This window comes from Mercenaria mercenaria, chromosome 13 (genome assembly GCF_021730395.1).
Source record: "Mercenaria mercenaria strain notata chromosome 13, MADL_Memer_1, whole genome shotgun sequence".
In the NCBI taxonomy this organism is placed as follows: domain Eukaryota; kingdom Metazoa; phylum Mollusca; class Bivalvia; order Venerida; family Veneridae; genus Mercenaria; species Mercenaria mercenaria.
The window spans coordinates 55,584,338-55,604,199 of record NC_069373.1 but is presented as its reverse complement, the minus strand read 5'-3'; the positions used below and the strand labels follow the sequence as shown (position 1 = coordinate 55,604,199).

The 19,862-nt window shown below is 34.8% G+C and overlaps 1 protein-coding gene across 1 annotated transcript; it reads right to left on the bottom strand.

Annotated features, from left to right (window-relative positions):
• Positions 1-17,279: 17,279 nt before the first annotated feature.
• On the bottom strand, positions 17,280-18,786 carry LOC128547760 (titin-like). The gene is made up of 2 exons (XM_053520910.1): positions 18,468-18,786; positions 17,280-18,137 (listed from the first exon to the last, which is right to left on the bottom strand). The coding sequence occupies exons 1-2, from the start codon at positions 18,784-18,786 to the stop codon at positions 17,521-17,523; spliced, it is 936 nt and encodes a 311-aa protein (XP_053376885.1). The 3' UTR covers positions 17,280-17,520.
• Between the last annotated feature and the right edge of the window lie 1,076 nt (positions 18,787-19,862).

Sequence of the window (19,862 nt, the reverse complement as noted above, 5' to 3'; positions counted from 1 at the left end):
GGAACACTTGAACAAAGTTGGACTGTACTATATTTCGCTGAACAATTATTAAATTATATGTAAATATTTATTGGTACATCTCAATACATCTCAATACATCTCAATATAAAAACTTTCAAACCCGCAATATCTAAATTAAAGATACATGCCCTCCCCCCCCCCTCAAAATAATGTAAACTAGGTAATTGATGTGAATCATAAACATATTTCATCATTCTTAATTTTAACGAAGTAGCTCATCTGACTTTGACTGTTTGACCCTGAATATAAGTATGTATGACACGCTGGATCATGAATTGTTACATCTGTGTTAAAAATACAAAGCCGTTAATATGTAGAAACGCGTGGAAGGGTCTATGTTAAGTATAAACTAGTGGACCCTAAAAGGGACCAAGACCCACCCTTTGGGAGGAGATCCTATCAACTTTTTAACAATAATACCACAGACCAAGATTGATGAAGTTCCGTGAAGTGGTTCACAAGAAGAATTTGTTTCAAGGTATTTCTAATTTTAACTCTAGTGGCCGCTGAAAGGGGCCAACATCCCTATTTTCAACATACTTTAAAGAGGACCTTAAAATGATGCTACAGAGCAAGCTTGATGAAAATCCTTCAAGCAGTTCAAGAGAAAAGGGAGTTTAAAGGTAATTCCTTTTTTTTTGCTCTAGCGGCCCCTAAAATGGGGCGAGTGCCACCATTTGACTTTTGCAGAAGACCTTATAATAATACTTCAAACCAAGCTTGATGAGGATCCACCGGGCGATTTTTTAGAAGACGTTGTTTAAAAGTATTTCTGTTTTTAGCTCAAGCGACATGTACTAGGGGCCGAGCTCCCAAACTTGTAACAATGTTACAATGTTGCTACAGAACAGGTTTGATGAAGATTAATGAAGAGGTTCATGAAAAGAAGTTTTATAAAGGTTTTCCTACTATTAGCTGTAACTGCCTCTAAAAGCAGTAAAGTAGACCCATTTGAATTCTCTTGAAAAGGAACTTGCAAGAGTGCTGTAGACCAAGTTTAGTGTAATTCTGGCCAAGTTTCAAAGAAGATGTTTATGACACTTCTAGACGATAGACTACAGGCCATGAACGCAGGACCATCCACCTATACTAATAACTCCACCAGACCCTTCTGTTCTGGATGAGCTAAGAAGTTATCTTAACACTTACCCTGCTAAATTTCTATAATGAACTTATCCGTCTTTCAATTTGGACAGTACCATTAACTGTTAAAAGGGATACGTACCAAAAAGATACTGACTGAATAGCGAACAGTGCAGATCATGATCAGACTGCATGGATGTGCAGGCTGATCATGATCTGCACTGGTCGCAAAGGAAGACTAAGTGATGTCCAGTATGCTCAGGGTTAAAGGCAGTGTGACCCCCAATCAAACAACAACAAAAAAGGGGTTGTTTTAGATATCATATATTTCTTAAGAAGGCTTTGAATGGGAAACATATAAGAACTAGTTGTTTTTAGTTTAACTTTTTACTGATTTTTCCATTCAAAATTAAAAAGCGGTGGAAATGTGGTATCTTAGGTAAACTGCCTTTATTATAAAACTTTATATTTTAACGACCATTAAGTATTTATTCCAGTCCATGGTGTATTGGTCAAGACAGCAAGAAAATATTTATTGTCCGGGTTCGATTCCCGACTCGGGCTTGCCTTTTTCTTTTTCTGATTTGGCATTCTTAAGTTAGTTTTGAAAAAAACTCACGTTCTAATGTTCATAGTATCACCAAACTTCAGTTTTAAAGATTGGTAATTTTTAGCCAAATTCTAAAAGTCAGTGCCTTTAATACTTTTAATAAATGACCTGAAACACTGTTAAAAATAGATTGGCTTTCTCAGAGAGAATGGGCTCAAGAATTTGGTTAAAAATGATTTTCCCGTAAATTTGAAGGTTTCATCATCATTATAACATTGTAAATGTTTATTTCTATTTTTGAAAAAAAAAAAACAACAACAACAACAAAAACCCACACACACCCATGATGCTCTATGCATGACCTTGATTATGCAGTTTGAATAGGAAATATAGAATATGGAAATTCATGTAAATAGTATTCTTTATATTTTCAGATGAAAAAGAATATCAAACTCAGTGCTTAATTAGAAAATACCGTTGAAAATGCATAATTTTAAGATAGGCCAATATAATAATTTTACTTGTTCAAAGTAATTTAAAACTATAAACAACCACTTCTATTTTTTTTTTAATTGCACTATGTTGATGAATCATAAACAACAATTTCTTTTTGTAATAGATTCAAGCTGTAAAAATAGATCTACATGTGTATCAAAATGAGCCAGATACAAACACAGGTGGCAGTAACGTACCTAGGATACAGTATGGGTCCATGAGTCATATGCACTTAAACTTATTACAATTATAATGTTCTCTTAGGGAAAAAAATGACAAAAAGCCATTTTGAAAAAATAATTGCACCTGTGACAATGTATTGTGTTGACCTGTGGCCCCATAACTCTACCGGAGGATTTCTTTTTTTCGAGAAGTGAGTTTCGAGTTTCGAGTTAGAAAAGTGAGTTTCGAGTAAAAGAAAAAGTGAGTTTCGAGTTGGAAAAGGGGACAGGAATTTTACTGCTATGGTGATAAAGTTAATTGCTTCACAAGTAGGAGAGCTAGTAGTTTCTACCAGGGAAAAAAACTGGGCAAAAAGAATATACTGATTATACAAGTATCGACCTACAAGTATCCGACGGAATATATATATATAGGTATTACTGAGGACAGTGACCTCCCTTTAAAGATAAGTAATAAGGGGAGATAATAATTGTCGGGAGTTTGCATTTGCTAATAACTCCCCGTTGATAAACTTACGCCATTTGTAGGTGTCAAAAGTTCAGGAGGTTAGAATTAACTACTTTTCACTATTAAATTAGACTCTATGTGTTTTATGAATGGATGTTCCTCCAAATGTGCTATTTTAACATAAATAGACGTCAATGTCCGTATAACTATAAATGGGTAGACACATCAGGAAGATATCATAGATAAGAAGAAGTACAGGTGGAGGTAACGTACCTAGGATATACAGTATTAATTGATCAGGTCGGATATCCGGGCACTTTGAACAGCATATCGCGCTGCATAGCAACAAGCTGTGGTGAAAGTAAACTAATTGGCTGTGACTAAAAACAGCAGAGCTGGTGCGCCCATGATATATTACAGACTCTGGACGGTATATTCCGGATTAACTAAAATTGAACGAAAAATATTTTAATATACTGGTTCAGGGAACCAGTTTCCGGACACATGTACTGTAGGCCTACTGTTAAACAGTAAAAGAAGATTTTCCAACATGAATTAAGTATTTTCCAAAGCATAGCTGTTCAAAATCCACCAAAGATACTCCCTTTCTGTATGAAATTTGGTAAACCCCAACTTACTTTCATTTTGCTGGACAGCTTTGACAGCTGTGATCACCTTTTTTCATGTCAACATTGCATAGACCTGGAAATTTATAGTCTGTACAGTGTACGAAATTCAGATTTGAATCCTATAGCCCGTTCGGGCTACCAGATTAAAAAATTTCCAAGTCCGACACCAATTTCACTAGCCTGAACTTTAACACCTTAAAATACATAAATTTTGCACCCAGTATACAATTGTTACAGACATTCAATGCCGTTTGAGTACTAAAAAGAATACAGTACATGTTTGTGCCAGGTTTTTGAAAAATTTTAACTCGAAACACGCGGCCAGATCAGCATCGTCAGAGTTCCCAACGCTCGTACATGACATCTTGCCAAAACGAAATCCTTAAACTGTTATGCCCACCAATTTTCAGGATCCGCACTCGCCACTTACTGCCAACTCGGCTGTGGACAATTTGTTAGATGTAATACGGAGTGCTGAAACAAATTTACACACCCGCTGATAGCATACTATTACTTTAAGGTCCGCCTACTGCAGGTATGGTGAGATTTGGCTGAGAAGTGTGAAAAGCTGTGAAAGCTAATCCAAATTATCCGTTACGCTAGAGGTGATTGTATTCAGCCCAATTATCGCGCTGCGTTAAGTTCTTTGAACACTGTGTTGATTGTCCAACAAGTAAGAGTCAAAAAACAATAATTCATACAAGCGGTGTCTCAGTTGGACAAATCCGATGCAGAGAGTACTGTTAAGAGACGTTTTTTTAACACAAATGAGGGAAAATTCGGTAGCCCCCAGTCGGCTTTGTACCGCTGTTGGAAAATCGGTTTAGCCCGAGTATCATGAGTTACTTTTGAATCACTAGGTAGCAATTTTCTCCTAGCATACGCTCCCGGTTATTTCTTTCCCATCACTTTCCTCGAAGCAATACTGAGGCGAAGCCTAACATCTGAAGCATCTATTCAAATAAAGTCTGATCTAAAATTGGCACTTCAAAAGCGGAACCATAGCTATTGCCGTGCAAGTATGGAAAGCCTTTTTCTGACTTCACCCCATCTACAGATTGGCTGACCGTTTCGTCAAATCGTGAGCGGAACTGCAATGGCGCCGACATTTGAGTAAACTTCTGTAAAATCAACTACACATAGATGGAACGTTTGCCTTTTGGTTTCGGATTCGGATCTGTATAGCCCTTGGACCTTATTGGGAACTGGTTCAAGGTAATGCACATCTCCTTCATGTGCCCTAAACATTCTAACTTTGCAACCCTATAACAACACTTTTAGGCGGTTTTGCGTTAACTTAGCCTCGTTAGTATGGGTAACAATCAAGTAAGGGCTAGCTACATGTTTGGCCCATGTGATTGTATGACACCCGGATATCATCAAGACGCTATCTGAGTGCCTAGTCCTTCAAAACCTTCGATCAGTCACAAACCGTTGGCTGGTGCGTTAACTAATCCAAAGGCTCTTACGGAACTGGAACAAACCTTTTGGGAGTTTCAAAAGCCGTCATGGGTTGCTTTTCAGACAAAGGAATAATGCCAGGAACCTTTGATCACGTCTAGTTTGGAAAAAATATATTGTACTTAGATAGTTTGAAAACCATTCTCCTCAGGTTTGCATAGGTTACCGCTGTGAAACGTCAGTTTTTGTGACTGGCGAAAATTCTATACGAAACCTTATACTGTTATCTTTTTTCGCTTATGAGGACATAGGGAGGAAAAATGGCATTTGATGGTTTTCGATTACTCAACTCCAACATTTTATATACGTACTCTTTTACTACTGGTTGTGAATGAAACGGAATAGGAGACCCTTTATCTTATCGGGGCTGTAGTTGACAATGAATATCTGTTAATAAGTTAGTATTTCAGCACAATCGTAGTTAATCTGAGAAATTTTCTAACAAGTCTACTAATCCTCCCCCGCTTACATTCTCTGCGTAAATCGGATTTATCTCTACATCCTTTGATAGTTTCTGTACCCTGCTTTGATAGGACACAAAACTATATTCCTTTCTACTATATGAAACTCAGCACTCTTTCATGCGGATCTAAATCTATCATAATCTCTCGGATCTCTCTACAATAGCTGCCCAACTTACTTAATATTACCTTATCTGGTATAGACTTACTGTATCATTCCTTTCCACAGTAGTTTGAGCATGTTTGCATGAAACGTTTTCACTTTCCGTTCTACATTTATCCGTCATCTAGTTCTATTTCGACCTTATAATACGTAAGGACCCTTCCAATGTAACAACAATTTATTATGTTTCGTAGGTAAACAATACAAGTACCGTACTACTGCCTAACTCTCCTATCATCTGCCTTCTATTGTATAAGTTGTTTCTAGCACTACTTTTTGCTCAACTGTTGGGAGCTATTCTACACGTATCATCCACACTTTTCTTGCAAATCCATCATAACATACGGTAAGTGGTTTTAACCTCATATCTCCTCTTCCCCCCCATTTTTCCCCCATTTCGGTCCACATTTTTCTACCGGAAATAACCCAGGGAGTCCCCCTTTTTGCGGCTTCGGTGCCTTGTTCTCCTTCCAATTCTGGTCCCCCACTCACTACCTTTTAAACTTTGTTAAAACTCCCTTAAATTCTCTCTCTTCCTGGGTTTTGGGGTGTTGTTGTTCTGCCTTTGAAAAACCTACTAATTTTTTTCCATAAGTTTCTTTTGGCCCCTCTGCTTTCCTCTGGCACTCCAAAATCTTGTACATATTTAAGGCCTTGCTACTCTCTCATTTTAATACTGGGAGTGTATGCTTTGGTATTAGTAGATAATCTACCATAGTAAAAAGTCCTTTTTTTTCCTATCGTTAGGTTCGACGGAAAACGTGTCGCAGAACTCTCTTAAAGGGGGATCATAAAAGGCATTTTTCCTAAGGGAAATTTCTTACTTCCCCTTAGCTATAGTACTTTGAAAAATTTCTACGATGACGTCCCCCTAACCTGATTTCCCCCAGAAAAATTCCCCAATCCCCTATCACTAGTTTTCCTTATACCAAAAATGGCCGACAGAACGAATCATTGGGAACTTCATCACATTTTCTTAAGACATTGGGGTAAATCAACGTTATTTTTGTCTAAATTTGGGGGGGAACTCTATTAAAAAATCTTTCCTTTTTCAAACTAACTAAACCTTTACTCCCTGTTAATCGCCTTCCCAGCCTTCTTTCTCCCAACATCAAAAAGTGTATTTTCGTTGCTTTTTAAGATTCCTTCTAGATACATTAAAATCTGAGAGGGAATTTTAAAAGCTTTACTTGTTTTCTTAACTTGGCTTGCCCCCTATTTTTTTTAACTGCTGGCTGCTACTAAATGGGGTTCCCTACGCCCCTTACTTTCCCCAATTTTAAATCTTGGTAGGTTATTAAACCAACCCCTTTATGTCCCCTGAAATACGGACAATCAATTCTTTTAGTACATCTCCTATGTTCACTCCATCTATTTTTACTTACATCTAGGGGTTTTTCTCTAAAACCTAAAATTGTTTACTAATTTCCGTTTCACTATCACACGTAACCTTTTCGTAGCGATTCATCCTCTTTTACAAGTACCGGGTTTGTAGGACTGTACTTACACAAGATCCCTAACCCCTAACACACTGTTTATAATATATTTCCATCTCGACCTATTGACTTACCCTTCTTATCTCTATTTTCCTCCCCCTTACCCCAGACGGTCCGGCCTTTACCTCTATTTTATTTTTATATTTCTATTCCCCTTTACTATTTTCCTGTTCCTGCCTACTTCTAACTGTGTCCCATTAGATGTTCCCGCCGTACTTTCCATTGCAGTAATTGAGCATCCCCTTTTCGACCCACTTATTACACTTCGAAAAAAAAGGGTTGAAAACTCTACTCTTTAGACAGTGCTACTACCTCTTTATAGTCCAAATTTAGACTACTAGGATACTGTCTTGAGGATTTCATAGGTTTATAGCTGGCCCTTTTTGGTTCGATTCACAAAATATTGGCCTCTGGTTTGCCCCCTTGCATTTCTGTACATCTTTAGCTTTAACAACTTCTTACTACTAAATTCTGGTTAGTGTTATAAAACATCAAAAAATTGGTCCAAAATAAATCAACATTTTGTCGTTTTCTCTCCCTTCTCAATTAAGCCAACCTTTAAAATATCTACTTTTTTGGCTAGAAACACACAAGGTCTCATTATCCGGGGCCTCTCAGTTTAAACTTTTTTTATAGCCTCGCGTGAGTTCAAAGAGTAGAAAAGGGTTTTCAGTTTTTTCAAAACCTTCCTATCTTCCAAGGAAAACCCTATCAAAAACCTTCTGCGTACCCTTTAAAAGGACGGTAATTTAAGTGACCATATCTTTTTTCCCATTGCGAAAAGGTATTTTGTACAATTCAAGTACGCACCAGGGAATCTTTTTCCCATAAAGGGAGAATTTTAACCCTTTACCTTTTCTTACTCATTTTCAAAAGTCTGTTTTAAAACTTGCTCGTTTCTATTTCCTACTTTCTGTTCCTCTTTTGTTTTAATTTCCCTAGCAACTTTAATTCCCTTTTCCATTTAAATTAATTCTAATTAAGTTTAACTCAACTTTCCTTCTCAGTTAAAGTACTAGTCTTATATTCTATTTTTTCTTCTGCAACCTAACTTCTAACTCTAATTTTTCCCATTGTTTAATCTTCTTTTTCGTTTACTCTTAATCTCTCTGCTTCTAAAACTTTTTTTTTTTCTTTCTATCTTTTTTTTCTGCAACCTAGCCCCAACTCAAATTATCTTTTCGCCTTTTATTTGTCTTTCCCATTTCCCCAGCCTGCTCTTCCTTAAAAAGTTACGTAACCCCTCCTTCAAAACCCTAAACCCCTTTCCACCTTCTTTAACTTATCCCTGGGCTGTTTCCCTACTTTAAACCTATTAAAAACACTACAGAAAACAGCTACTTAAAAACCGGAGACATAGTTAAACAATCGTGGGGATAAGACTACTAGTTTACACTAAGGTTTAAAAACTTTACACTGAAGCCAAAAAAAAAGTATAACACAGATATTACACAAAACGTCCCACTAAAAATAATAAAACACTAATTTGGAACGTCATGTGAATAAAGGTTTGCATAGGAAAACAACAAAGGAGTGACAGTAGGCTGCAAAAATACCCTACCCTTACAAATTCAATCAACTGTAATGGTGTTAAATTTAGGAAACAAAAAAAAACCCCCCCCCCCAAAAGTGTTTACCCAAAGAAAAAGATGGTAAAAAAACAGTGTAGATAAAACAAAGAGTGGGTTAAAAAGTATATGAAAGTAAAAAAGCTTTAACACACAAAAAAAAAAAAAATCTGTATTGGTATGTAACAGCACATATAACCAATAGGTCACTGGGGAGTGGGCGAGCAAAGTAAAAGGAGTGGTAATTCCTTGTCAAGGGCGGCCCTCAGCCCAAAAGGGATATGATGGTTAATCATGGTGACACAAAATAAACCCAAAAGAAAAAATAAAGGAACGAAAATCACCCAGAAACCCAAAGGGCGTATCAAATGTCACAGTCTGTGACCCCAAAAAAATGGTTGCTGAAGTTTGGATTGTCCTTTTTGTCTGGGTAAGCCCCTCACTCTGAAAAAATTAATAAAAAAATTTTTATGTGTACAATAAAACAAAACAAGAGGAAACTTTTAAAAAAAAATTTGCAGTTAAAAGGGTGTTATATGTTCGAATAGCTACTGTGTTGGGCGACCAATCCCCTTTGAACCTGTGAAGGAAAGGGGCCCTACCCCGGGGGACATAAAAATCGAAAAAATCAACATTTTTCAAATTTTCAAATTTATTTTCAAAAAATGATTATTAAAAAGAAAGTATGAAAAGGGAAAAAAAAAAAAAAGATTTAAGAAAGAAAAAAAAAAAAAAAAGTTTTAGTATTTCCCCCCCCAAAAATTTTTATAGCCATTTAATTGAGGACAGGTCTTTTTGTAATTTTGAAATTTAAGTGACAAACAAAAAAGTTCAAATTCAAAATCAGTCCCCTTTAAACCGGAATACGTTGATTTGTGTTTTGGTCCCTATGGTGGAGGGGATCCCCCTGGGATTCAGGGATAACAAAAATCATCGTCTTTTGGGGTTTTCGGCAAACCTGGCGAAGCTTGGCTGGGAATATCCAATCCAGGCGAGTGAAGACAAGGACCCCGGGGATTGTACTCCGGGGTTTTGACATCACCAGGTAAAATGTTTTGGGAAAAAAGTAAAATATATAACTATGGTAAGCACCATAGCAAAAAAAAATAAGTCAGGGGGGGGGATTTTTAAAAAGCTTTTTGGGTACACCCTACCTCCCTAGGCTCCCTAAATAATACGTGCTATTATCAAAAAATGTGTATAGTTCTAGTCACGATTTTAAAAAACGTCACTTATTTCTTCCATTTTACAAAGATTACTTCTTAAAGATTAAAAATTAAGTATGAAAAAAATATGAAAGTTATGATGAAAAAAATTTTAGATACGGACATGATAAATGCAGCTATTATTACAACTACAAATAACAAAATTCAATTTTAAATCAAAGTTAATGATAGTTGGCATCCTTTTAAAATTTAAGCCATACACTAAAGGACAGTATGTGTTGCAATAGCTGTCACACAATTCAAATTTCAAAAAAATTACAAACTGGACTAGACTGCCGATAGATTTTTACATAACAAAAATGCATAAAGGCCGTTATAAAAACAAAAGTTTTAAAAAAGTTTTTTAAAAAAAACTTTTTAAAATCATGTTACCCCAAATTTTTAGTACAAATTTTACATCTTTTAAAAGAAACATTTTTGATTCTCTTTCCAAAAAAATTTTCAAAAACTGAAAAATTTAATAAATCATTTTACATACCGAAATAGCTAAAATCAATGCCGAAAAAAAAAATGTTACAGAAATTTTAGAAGAAAAAAATTTACCAAAAAAAAATCGTAAAGCAAAAATCTACCAAAAATCTAAAAAAAAATTTTTACCCGTCGGCATAATTTCTGCAAGAAAATTCAGAATTTGATTTGTCTTAAATGTAAGGGGTGTGCGCAAGGTTTGCCAGCTATTTAAAAGGGTAATGTCCCCCCAAATATAAATTTATGGTTCACGGCTAAGCGTGGGCTCTTACATTTCTATTTTTTCCCGGGGTTACGATAGCCGGGGGAAAATTTAATACTTTGGGGGGGAATTTAAATTGAAATTTGAGGCCCCTTTTTGTGGTTTTGGGGGTAAAAAAAAAATACTGAAGTTTTTAAAATAAAATTTCTTATTATGAAAGAATTTAAAGGAATTTTAAAGGAAAATTTTAAATTAGAATAAGAAAAAAAATGGAGGTATTTATGCGGAAAAATAATTTTCCTCAATAATCAAAAATTTTCAAAAAGATGAGCAATCCCCCATTTTCAATCAATAAAATAAGGCCCCTATGTAATTTTGACACCAGCGAAATTTGGTACCCACGGGCTGTCGGACTCCGTGAATTCGAACACTGTCGATGATTATTTAAATTTTTAAGGTTTGTGTAAAATCATATCCTTATAGGGATTGTCATCATTTGGTAATGAAATTCAAGTTTTAAAAGTACCAGAAGTGTAAACATTTTTCGTGGCCATAAATAAGATAAGTAAGATAATTTTTTTTAATCGGAAGAAAGAGAAAAAATACAACTTTGGACGGCGCTTTTTTCCGATATAAACTTAAAGGAAACCTAAACCAGTTTTTTTTTGTTAAAGACATCAAAATTCTCAGATCACTTATCACAAACCCTAATACTTTTTTAAAGGGATTAGACAATTGGAATAGTTTTTAATAGATTTTAAAGACTTTTAGAAAAACATGCGCAGGAATTAAATAGCCCCCAAAAAATTTTTTTGTAATGAAAACCCCTTGTTTTTCAGTGCAAATGATTTGACCCAGTTTCATGGAGGTAATTTTTTTTAAGTTTCAGATGTTAGGGAAAGGTTAATTCTTTACAAAAAATGATAAACATTTTTAAATGATATGCAAGTGAATTATGTGTCAAAGTCTGTCTTTGGTTAGGTTTTTTTTTGTAAAATAGGTTTTCAAAAAAACTTTGTCTTAAGGGGCATGAAAAAGCTTGCGCACGCAATAGTTCAACTTCGAGGTATCGGGGGGAAGATAATTAAACTAATAATGACTGTTGCGATAACATGTGCTATTTTAATTTCAGGGTAAAAGTTTCATAATGCAGGGCAGTTTTTTTGCACCAGTTGGAAAAACAAAAATTTGTTTTGGAAATTGAGTTTTTTTAGTAACTTTTGGGTTTTCTTCGTTTGTGCATTGAAAGTTTTGGGTTTTGTTGTGTGATTTTTGAAGAGTTTAATGATAAGAAATGTGTAAAAATAGTTTAATTCTTTTCGTATCAAATCAACAGCAAAACACCCCAAAAAATTTTAGGGTACGGTTTACCACGGGGAAAAAAAATTCTTTAGGGCCCTTTGGGCCCCTGGAACCCCTATTTAGCAATCGCAAAGTGTACAAATGGTGGTTAGGAGCTGAAGTTTGGCGTGTGGCTCATTTATGTCAAAATTTTTTTAGGGAATAATGGAGTAAAATTTAAAAATTTTTTAAACCCTTGCAGAAATTTGCCCTAAAAAAAATACATATTGGCTTTGCTTGGGGGTTTTTTTTGGGTTTCTTTAAATCATTAAAATTTTTCATTTTTCTGCAATTGTAGGGGGAAAAAATTTTGCTTTTTTTAAACAAAAAAATTGCATTTTTTTAAAGAAAATTTTATCATTTTGAAAAATTCATTTTTGCAAAATTAAATAAGCTTAAAGTTACATAAAAATACTAAAAAGCTTTAATGGTGATATCACAGTTGATTTCATGAAAATCTTTAAAATTTTCGGGAAAAAGGAAATTTTTGTAATGTCCCTTTTTTTCTTAAAAATTCCCCGGTTTTCCCTCGACCCAAATTTTTTTCCTCCGCAAAGTGGGTCAAATTTTTGGGAAATGTTTTTTTGGCGGGACAAAATTTTTTTGCAATGACATGTCTTTTGTAACTTTTCTGAAAAACCCCTAATTTTCAAGTTTTTTAGGGGAAAAAATTTGGGTTTAAATTTAAAAATTTGATAAGATTTAGGTGTCCCCCCCGGTTAAAAGTATTTCCCGGGGTCTTTTTATCCTAGAAAGAAGGTTTTTGAAATTTTAAATTTCCCAAATTAAAGTTAACGTTTACCCCTTTACTTTTGACATTTATTTTCCCAAATTTTATTTTTGATACTGTTTTAATTTTTTTGGCCCTTTTTTGGATGTCTTTAATTTTTTGTTTTATGTGGGGTTTTTTCGGGATTTCATTTCGGGTGGGGAAAGGTTTTAAAAAAACTACCCCAAGACGGGTTTGGCCCCCATGACAGATGTCATTGGGAAATTTTAAACAGGGACTAAAATACTTTGATGGGAGCAAAAAAGTTCATTCTTGTGGGGGTTGTTTTTTTGTGATTTTGACTGGGGTTTGTATTACTTTTTAAAAGAAATACAAGCGGGTCAATGCTGCAATTTTGTTGTGAAATTCACAATCCGGGTCCAAAAGTGCTTGTTTTAAATACAGCAAAGAAGGAAAAATTTTGTCCCGGGCCGACCCTTACTAATCTGTAAGGGGTTTGTAAAGGCATGAAATAACATTTTTTAAACCAAATTTGGTTAATAATAGTTTGGGCAAACAAACCACAAAATCGATTACCACAAAATTCACAAACAAACACTCCTCTTTAGCCTTTTATTCACTAAAAAGGGTTTTTTTTTTTTTTTTCAAAATATCGAAGAAACGCCCGCTCTTTCTGTTGAAAATACTTTGTCCTTTTATCCAAGATATTTTTAAAAAAATATGTTTCTAAAAGTTTTCGTAACTTTTTATAGAATAAAAAAAACCCACATTCGCGCAGAATGTTTTATACGAAAATTGGGAATTTTGAACCCGGGGAAAAATTTTCCCTTACCGAAATTCACCAAACTGCTGTTTTTTTGTTTTTTTTTTTAAAAAATGGTTTTTTTTTGGGAAGGGCTTTGGCAGCATTTTCCCTTTTAAAATATGAAAAAAATTTTCTTTCTTAGGAAAGTAAAATTTCATCCGTTTAAAACGTTTTATAAAAGTTTGAAAATTTTCCCCGAGACACCGAAAAAATTTTTCGCATTCGGTAAATGAATTTCCTTTAAAAAACTCCCATAAAAAACTACTTTTTTTAAATTTTTTTTGGGAAATGTCACAACCCTATTCAAACAGATTGGGAAAATAAAGTTTGGGGAATTTAAAAAAACCAAAAAAAAAGGGGAGGGGAAATTTATTAAAAGTTATTTCTGAACGTTGCCCGCGGAAATATTCTTCGCTTACGTGAATGACCAAAATAAGTTTTATATCTTGTCCCTTGGGTTTATTTTTTAAGAAAAAAATCATGGTTTCCCCTGCTTTTTAGTTTAAAAATAAAAGTTTTTATGTATTGATTTTGCTTTCAAGACCCATTCAAGGCAAGATTCTTTGAAAAGTTCGAAGCATTTAGTTTTTATTTAAATCCTTTTTTTTTTTTTGGGTTTAATACTACATAAATTTTAGTTTAAAATTTAAAGAAATTTGGACATTTCAATTTTTTTTTTCCTTTTATTAAAAAAAAGTCCTGCCCAAAAACCCCAAAAATAATTGAATTTTTTAAGACTAAAATGAAAATGACCTTTTTTAAAAATTAGGGGAAATGAAAAATTTCACGTGGGCCGGTTTTTTGATTGCAATTTAACCCTACAGAGAAAAAACATTTTAATAAGAATTATACCGTCTTGCAAATGATCCCTATTCTGAAAAGGGCTTAATGTAAATTTTTTTTCACTAAAATTTATACAAGTTTATAATTTTTTTTCCCCAAAAAAATTTAAAACTATACCAATTACTAAAGAAAACACATTTCATTGGATGTCTGAACCAATTTAAATTTTTATCATAATATATGCGACTATGCAAAAAAATGATTTATCTGTTTTTCGTGTAATTTCGCGAAAAATTTTTTTTACCTTTAAAAGGCAGTGTTTTTTTTGGGTTTTTTTTTATAATATATTAACACTTTACTGAAAATTATTTTAATTTTTAAAGTCATATATTTTTTTTGGGAACGGGAAGTTTGGGTTTTTTTTTCCCGACTAGCTTTTTTTTTCCCCTTCTTTTCCAGACAACACACCCCCCTTAAAAATGTTCTATGGATAAGGGTTTTGGCCTTTAATTAACTTTTTTTTATGGAAATTCCTTTTTATACGTGTTTTTGTCGGGGGGAAAAAAGTGTTTGTTTTCCCTAGTCCTAAAAAAAAAGAACCCCACCAAAAAGGGAAATTAAAAAAGGGAAGAAAAAATTTTCTCATTCCCCAAACCCCGTAAAAAACCCAAAAAAAACCATTCTCAGTTGGTTTTTTTTGGGAAGAATCACATACGGTTGAAGGTTGAATTTCCCTGAAAAAAGTGCTAGGTTTAACTAAAATTTGTGCAATGGGTTCAAAAAACCCCAAACAAACTTTTTGCAAATTTTTGGGGGCTGGGGTTTTTTTTTTTCCCACCACATTTTTGATCGGAAAATAAACCGATACCAAAATTTGAAAAATTTTTTACTTTGGGGGGGTTTCCCCCATAGGCTTTGTTGGCCCGTGCCTCGGAATGCATAAAATTGCCGAATATACATGCATTTTTCATTATTTTTCTGTGGGGGAAGCCTAAAGGGCCCTAACCCAAAACCTACCTTTCCCTTTTCTTTATTTATGAAAGCGTGTACCCAACAAGAAAAATTTCTTTGCCCCATGTTGTCTGCTGTTTATTGCTGGCCGTTCTAATTTAAATAAAAGCTTCCCGAAGCACAAAAAAAAAAAAAAAAAAAAAAAAAAAAACCCCCAAAATGTTAAAGGGAAACCCCTCGTTTAACACTTAGGATACCCCTTGATAAATTTGAAAAAAGAGATTGTTGTGACGCTTTTGAAAACCCAAATTTCGTTGTGGACACGTTATTTCTTTTTGGGGGGAAAAGAATCACGTGCATTCCCTGGGCGGATATTTTTGTCGCGGGAAAGGGTACTCCAGACTCATTGGGGTCCATGTAAACAAAAGCGGAAACTAATTTTCCCGTCCATTTCCCTTGGGGCCCTTTGAATAATCCCGCCTTCAATTTTTAAAAACACCTTTCCCCATTTATGGGAGGGGTGCCCAAACCCAAAACGTGATGGATCCCCCATTTTTTATTCGACGGGAACCCCACAAAATTATCAAATTGGTTGGTTTTGGAAATTTAAAATAAACCCCAAATCACTTTTTACGTTGAATTAAGAAAATTTAAATCCTGAACTCCTGAAAAAGAATGTTGGCCCCCCCTCGTCGGCTTTAAACATCCAAAAAAAATTTTTTGTAAAAAAAAAAACCTTTTTAAAATAATTCTCCCAAAAAGGGTAAAAATATATTTTTTTTTCATTTTTTTTTATAGGGTTTTTAAGTACATGAAAATTTTGGGGAAATTTACAGATCTCCAACTGGGGGAAAATTTTTAAATTCACAGTCACTTATTCTTACGTTTCGCACCATGTAAGAATCTTGACTGTGGGTATTTACAAAATTGAGCGATTTTTTAATTTAACGGCCCATTTTTTTTTTTAGTTTAAATTTTCGTTTTAATACACCAAAAAGATATATTTATGTTGAAATATATTTTAAAAAATTCCCCCAAACTACGAAAATTTGATCATTCCTATCAAAAATTTGGGGAGATTTTGGGGTAAGATTTTTTTAATTTTTGGGGATTTCGTTTCCCCCGTCTGGGTTTGCTCGTACTCCCAGTGTCCTATCAAAATAAAAACTTAAACCGTATTAAAGGGGGGATATAATGTGCTTTAAGTCACCCCTTTAATAATTGGTCCCCCCCTCCGTGGCCCCCAGTTTTCGGAAAGGGCGCTGCCCTTGGGTTACCATTTTGGTTTAAAAAATCCTTTAGACTGATACACAGGGTCTTTAAAAATTTTTAAACTTAGTTTATTTCCCATACATGCTTTGCCCGCTCGGGGGGGGGAGCATGTGAAAATCTTAAAGGGGTCGCGGAGTGTGAATTTGATCCCCTACGAGGTGGGATTTTTTACGTGGAAAACCCGCTAAAAGACATTTCGGGGCCCGCAATCATTTTTTTTCCCCCTCTGATTCTGGGTTTACTTGCGGAAAAACGGTTTTGTACTATTTCCCCCGAATCCCGGAACACTGGTTTTGGGTTAAAATGGGCCCCCCGTTCATAATTGAAAATCGGTTTAAAAACCCGGGCCCTGATCCTAAACAAAAAACAAAATACCTATACGGGCCCAAAATAAGACAAGGGAAACAATTTACCTTTTGGGGTTTAACTTTTGTGAAAGTTTTTACCAGAGAACGTATTTGCTCTTAATTAATGCTCTTATAGGTCATTGAAAGTTCTATTCAAGTTAAATTTAAATTAAGCGAGATCTGTGAAAGAATAGGAAAGATTCTTGTTAAGAAATTAAGATTGTCCAAATCAGAACCAAGATGCCTTTCACAAACGGATATAATAATTGTTATTGTTTTCATTAATTTGGTCCTAAGTTTATTTACATTATGACTTAAATCGTGTTGGTGTGACTCTAAACCCAGAACTTTATGACTGTCTGTTATGTGCCATTTTACTGTCCGAGGAGCGAATATGGGTACTGTCAGACCTTTCATCGGTCTCTTTTACCACCGACTTCCCGTAAGCCAGTTGGTAGAATGACAAATTCTACACCCCAAACGAGACGTGAAAGCACGGTTTGTAAAAAATGGACTCAGTAGGCCTATTTGAAGACTTGCAGAGAGAGAAAACTTTCAAAAATATTAAAAAATGTAAAACATGCATAAAATCAGGCAAATTCTGAATTATATATAAGATAAGATGTCGAAACAGAACCCTATATTTTCAGCTTGGAGGCATTCCATCTTAATCACAAACCAAAGTTTCTAGAATCCATGTGAAGTACAAAGAAATGACTTATCGTAAAGCAAAAAACACTAATTCATGCTAAATGTTTGATACATAAATTATCAATGTGACCCCTGTATGCAAAATTTAATGCACTGCTAGTTAAAACAAGACACCACTGTCTGCCCTTCAATAGCGGCTATGTTTATATGCTATATTTGAAGGTGTTGGCTGGTGACGTATAACTCCATCCTGTCCTTTAAAGTCCGTTATCGATCTGTCATTGTTTACCTGAACCCCATTTCTCCCTTTTTCGTCCATCGAAAAGTCATCTTCATTATTACCATCATCTTCAGAGTCAATGTCACTTTCGACTAACTGTCTTAATCTAACATTACCATACTGACGTGATTTAGGCTTTGGCAGAGGTGAATAATCAGAATGTCTGCGTTTTGCACCGATTTCCGTTGGTCCTGAACGTTTCTTTCCTTTTCCGTTTGAATCAGACGACGGAGGTGCCGGTAACGGTGAAAATTCAGAGTGACGGGTTTTATTATCTCCATGTCTGTTGGAGATATTTCCCGAATTAGTTTCATCATACGTAAAGAAGTCACTTTTTGGTACAAATGGATCCGCCTCCAGCTCTGGATCTAGACCCTCTAACTTCTTTCGGAGAATATCTCCTTCTATGTCAGTCGATGTTTGATTGATATCTCTTTCCAAAGCATCTCCAACTGACGGCCTACCTCTTGACGAATCTCGGCTGATATCTCTACTAGATTGCAACTGGAAGGACGATCTTCGTGCTGCTTGTTCAAAGATATAACAGAAAACCCGATCAAATCATTAAATCATACTGATAATATATTTCTAAACATCGTTATTGTAAACCGGCTTACCAATTGCACCTGAAAGAATACCTACATATGTGCAAAGACTATTTTCATTTTGTTTGGCATTTTAGAAAAACGAGTGTCACATATGCCTTTTGGTGCAGAAAATCCTCGTACATTTCCAAATACATAGGGCAAAAAAGGAAAAGAGGAGCTACTTAAGGTAAAATGTCACGCACTGTTGATAATATTTTTGATAGAAATTGCTGTGAACGTGTATAAAATGCATGTTTTTAAACTTACATAGTGGTATTTCGAGAATTTTCGTTCTCACTTTGGCTCCGACTAGTTGCTTACTGTTTCCGACTATATTTATTGCTGCTACCCTGAATACGTATTCGATGTCTTCTTGTAATGAAGATACAATTATCCGATTCTTGTCCGCTTCACACACTCCAGCTTTATGCCACCTTTTTTCATTCTTTTCCTTATATTCGACTGCGTACCCGGAGATAGGTTTGCCTCCATCTTGATCTGGTGGACGCCATGACAATGTGATTGCATTATGGGATATTCTTGAATACCATGACTGGGACCTTTTGGTTTCATGGTTGTTCTGCATATTTGGAAAATGTGAATACGTTTTTATTATTATACATCTGTTGTGAGTAAATTTATAAAATTCTATATGAATAAAAACAACAAAAAAAAGTAAAACATGGCGGTATTTGATAAATCGTTTATTAGGCGCGCAGATACTCGCTTGACGTACTTCTAAGTTATTCCGCGGGACGTGTTACTTCCTGTATTGTAATACCGTTAAAACGCGTTTACACATTGACGTCACTTGATTTTGCGTCATACATGCACCATGAAGTAATGCTTTACTTGTTTACAAAAAATATATATAAAACTTTTCGAATTCAAACAAAATACAGCAGGACCATGTTTTAACTTCCAGTAGCGAATCGGTTATACGCCGCGTGTATTAATTCACTTGGGCAAAGCCCAGCAGGTGTATAACCTCTTCGTGTTATTTAATAGATATATTAAAGCATGGTTCTGATATATATTATGTCTTAATCATTTAATGCATTAGAACATGTAAAATCACTGTAATTATCAAAGCCGCTTATAGGAAGACAACCATGTGACAATATAATTTATATACAGTCAAACCTGTGTTTTAGACCACCTATGAACAGAGACCACCTGGCTCTAAAGACCACATGTTTTGATTCCCATTTGAACATTTACAGTATATTTTAACCTGTGAATAAAGACCACCTCCAAATAAAGACCACATTTTGGCTATCCCAAGGGTGGTCTTTATAGACAGGTTTGACTGTATTGAAAACTTAAAAAAATAGGTTCTCCTAAATTGGTCATATCGACAATATTATCTACCAAACAAACAGTCTCTGTCGTTTTACAATCTTGAGAAGATGCGGAAAAAAATCTTTATGGATTGTATACATCAATCTTTCCTCTGTCTGATGCCTAAAACATTGTTATAGTGGATATTTTGACGTTTAAGATGGACCATATTCACAAAAAGTAGCGACGATTGCAACAGGACGATGTTCGAGAGCAGTTATTGTAAACTTCATCAACTATAGTGCATGAAAAGAGACAATAGCATATACTGTACAGACAGAAATTAGGGAGTGTCGTTGACAGTAAAAGAATGATTTATTA

Bases quoted from the DNA above. Each gene is read 5' to 3' on its own strand.
- LOC128547760 (XM_053520910.1), bottom strand. From the start codon at position 18,786: ATGCAGAACAACCATGAAACCAAAAGGTCCCAGTCATGGTATTCAAGA. The intron at 18,138-18,467 runs GTAAGTTTAAAA...TTGAACAAGCAG, and splicing joins AATTCTCGAAATACCACTAT to CACGAAGATCGTCCTTCCAG.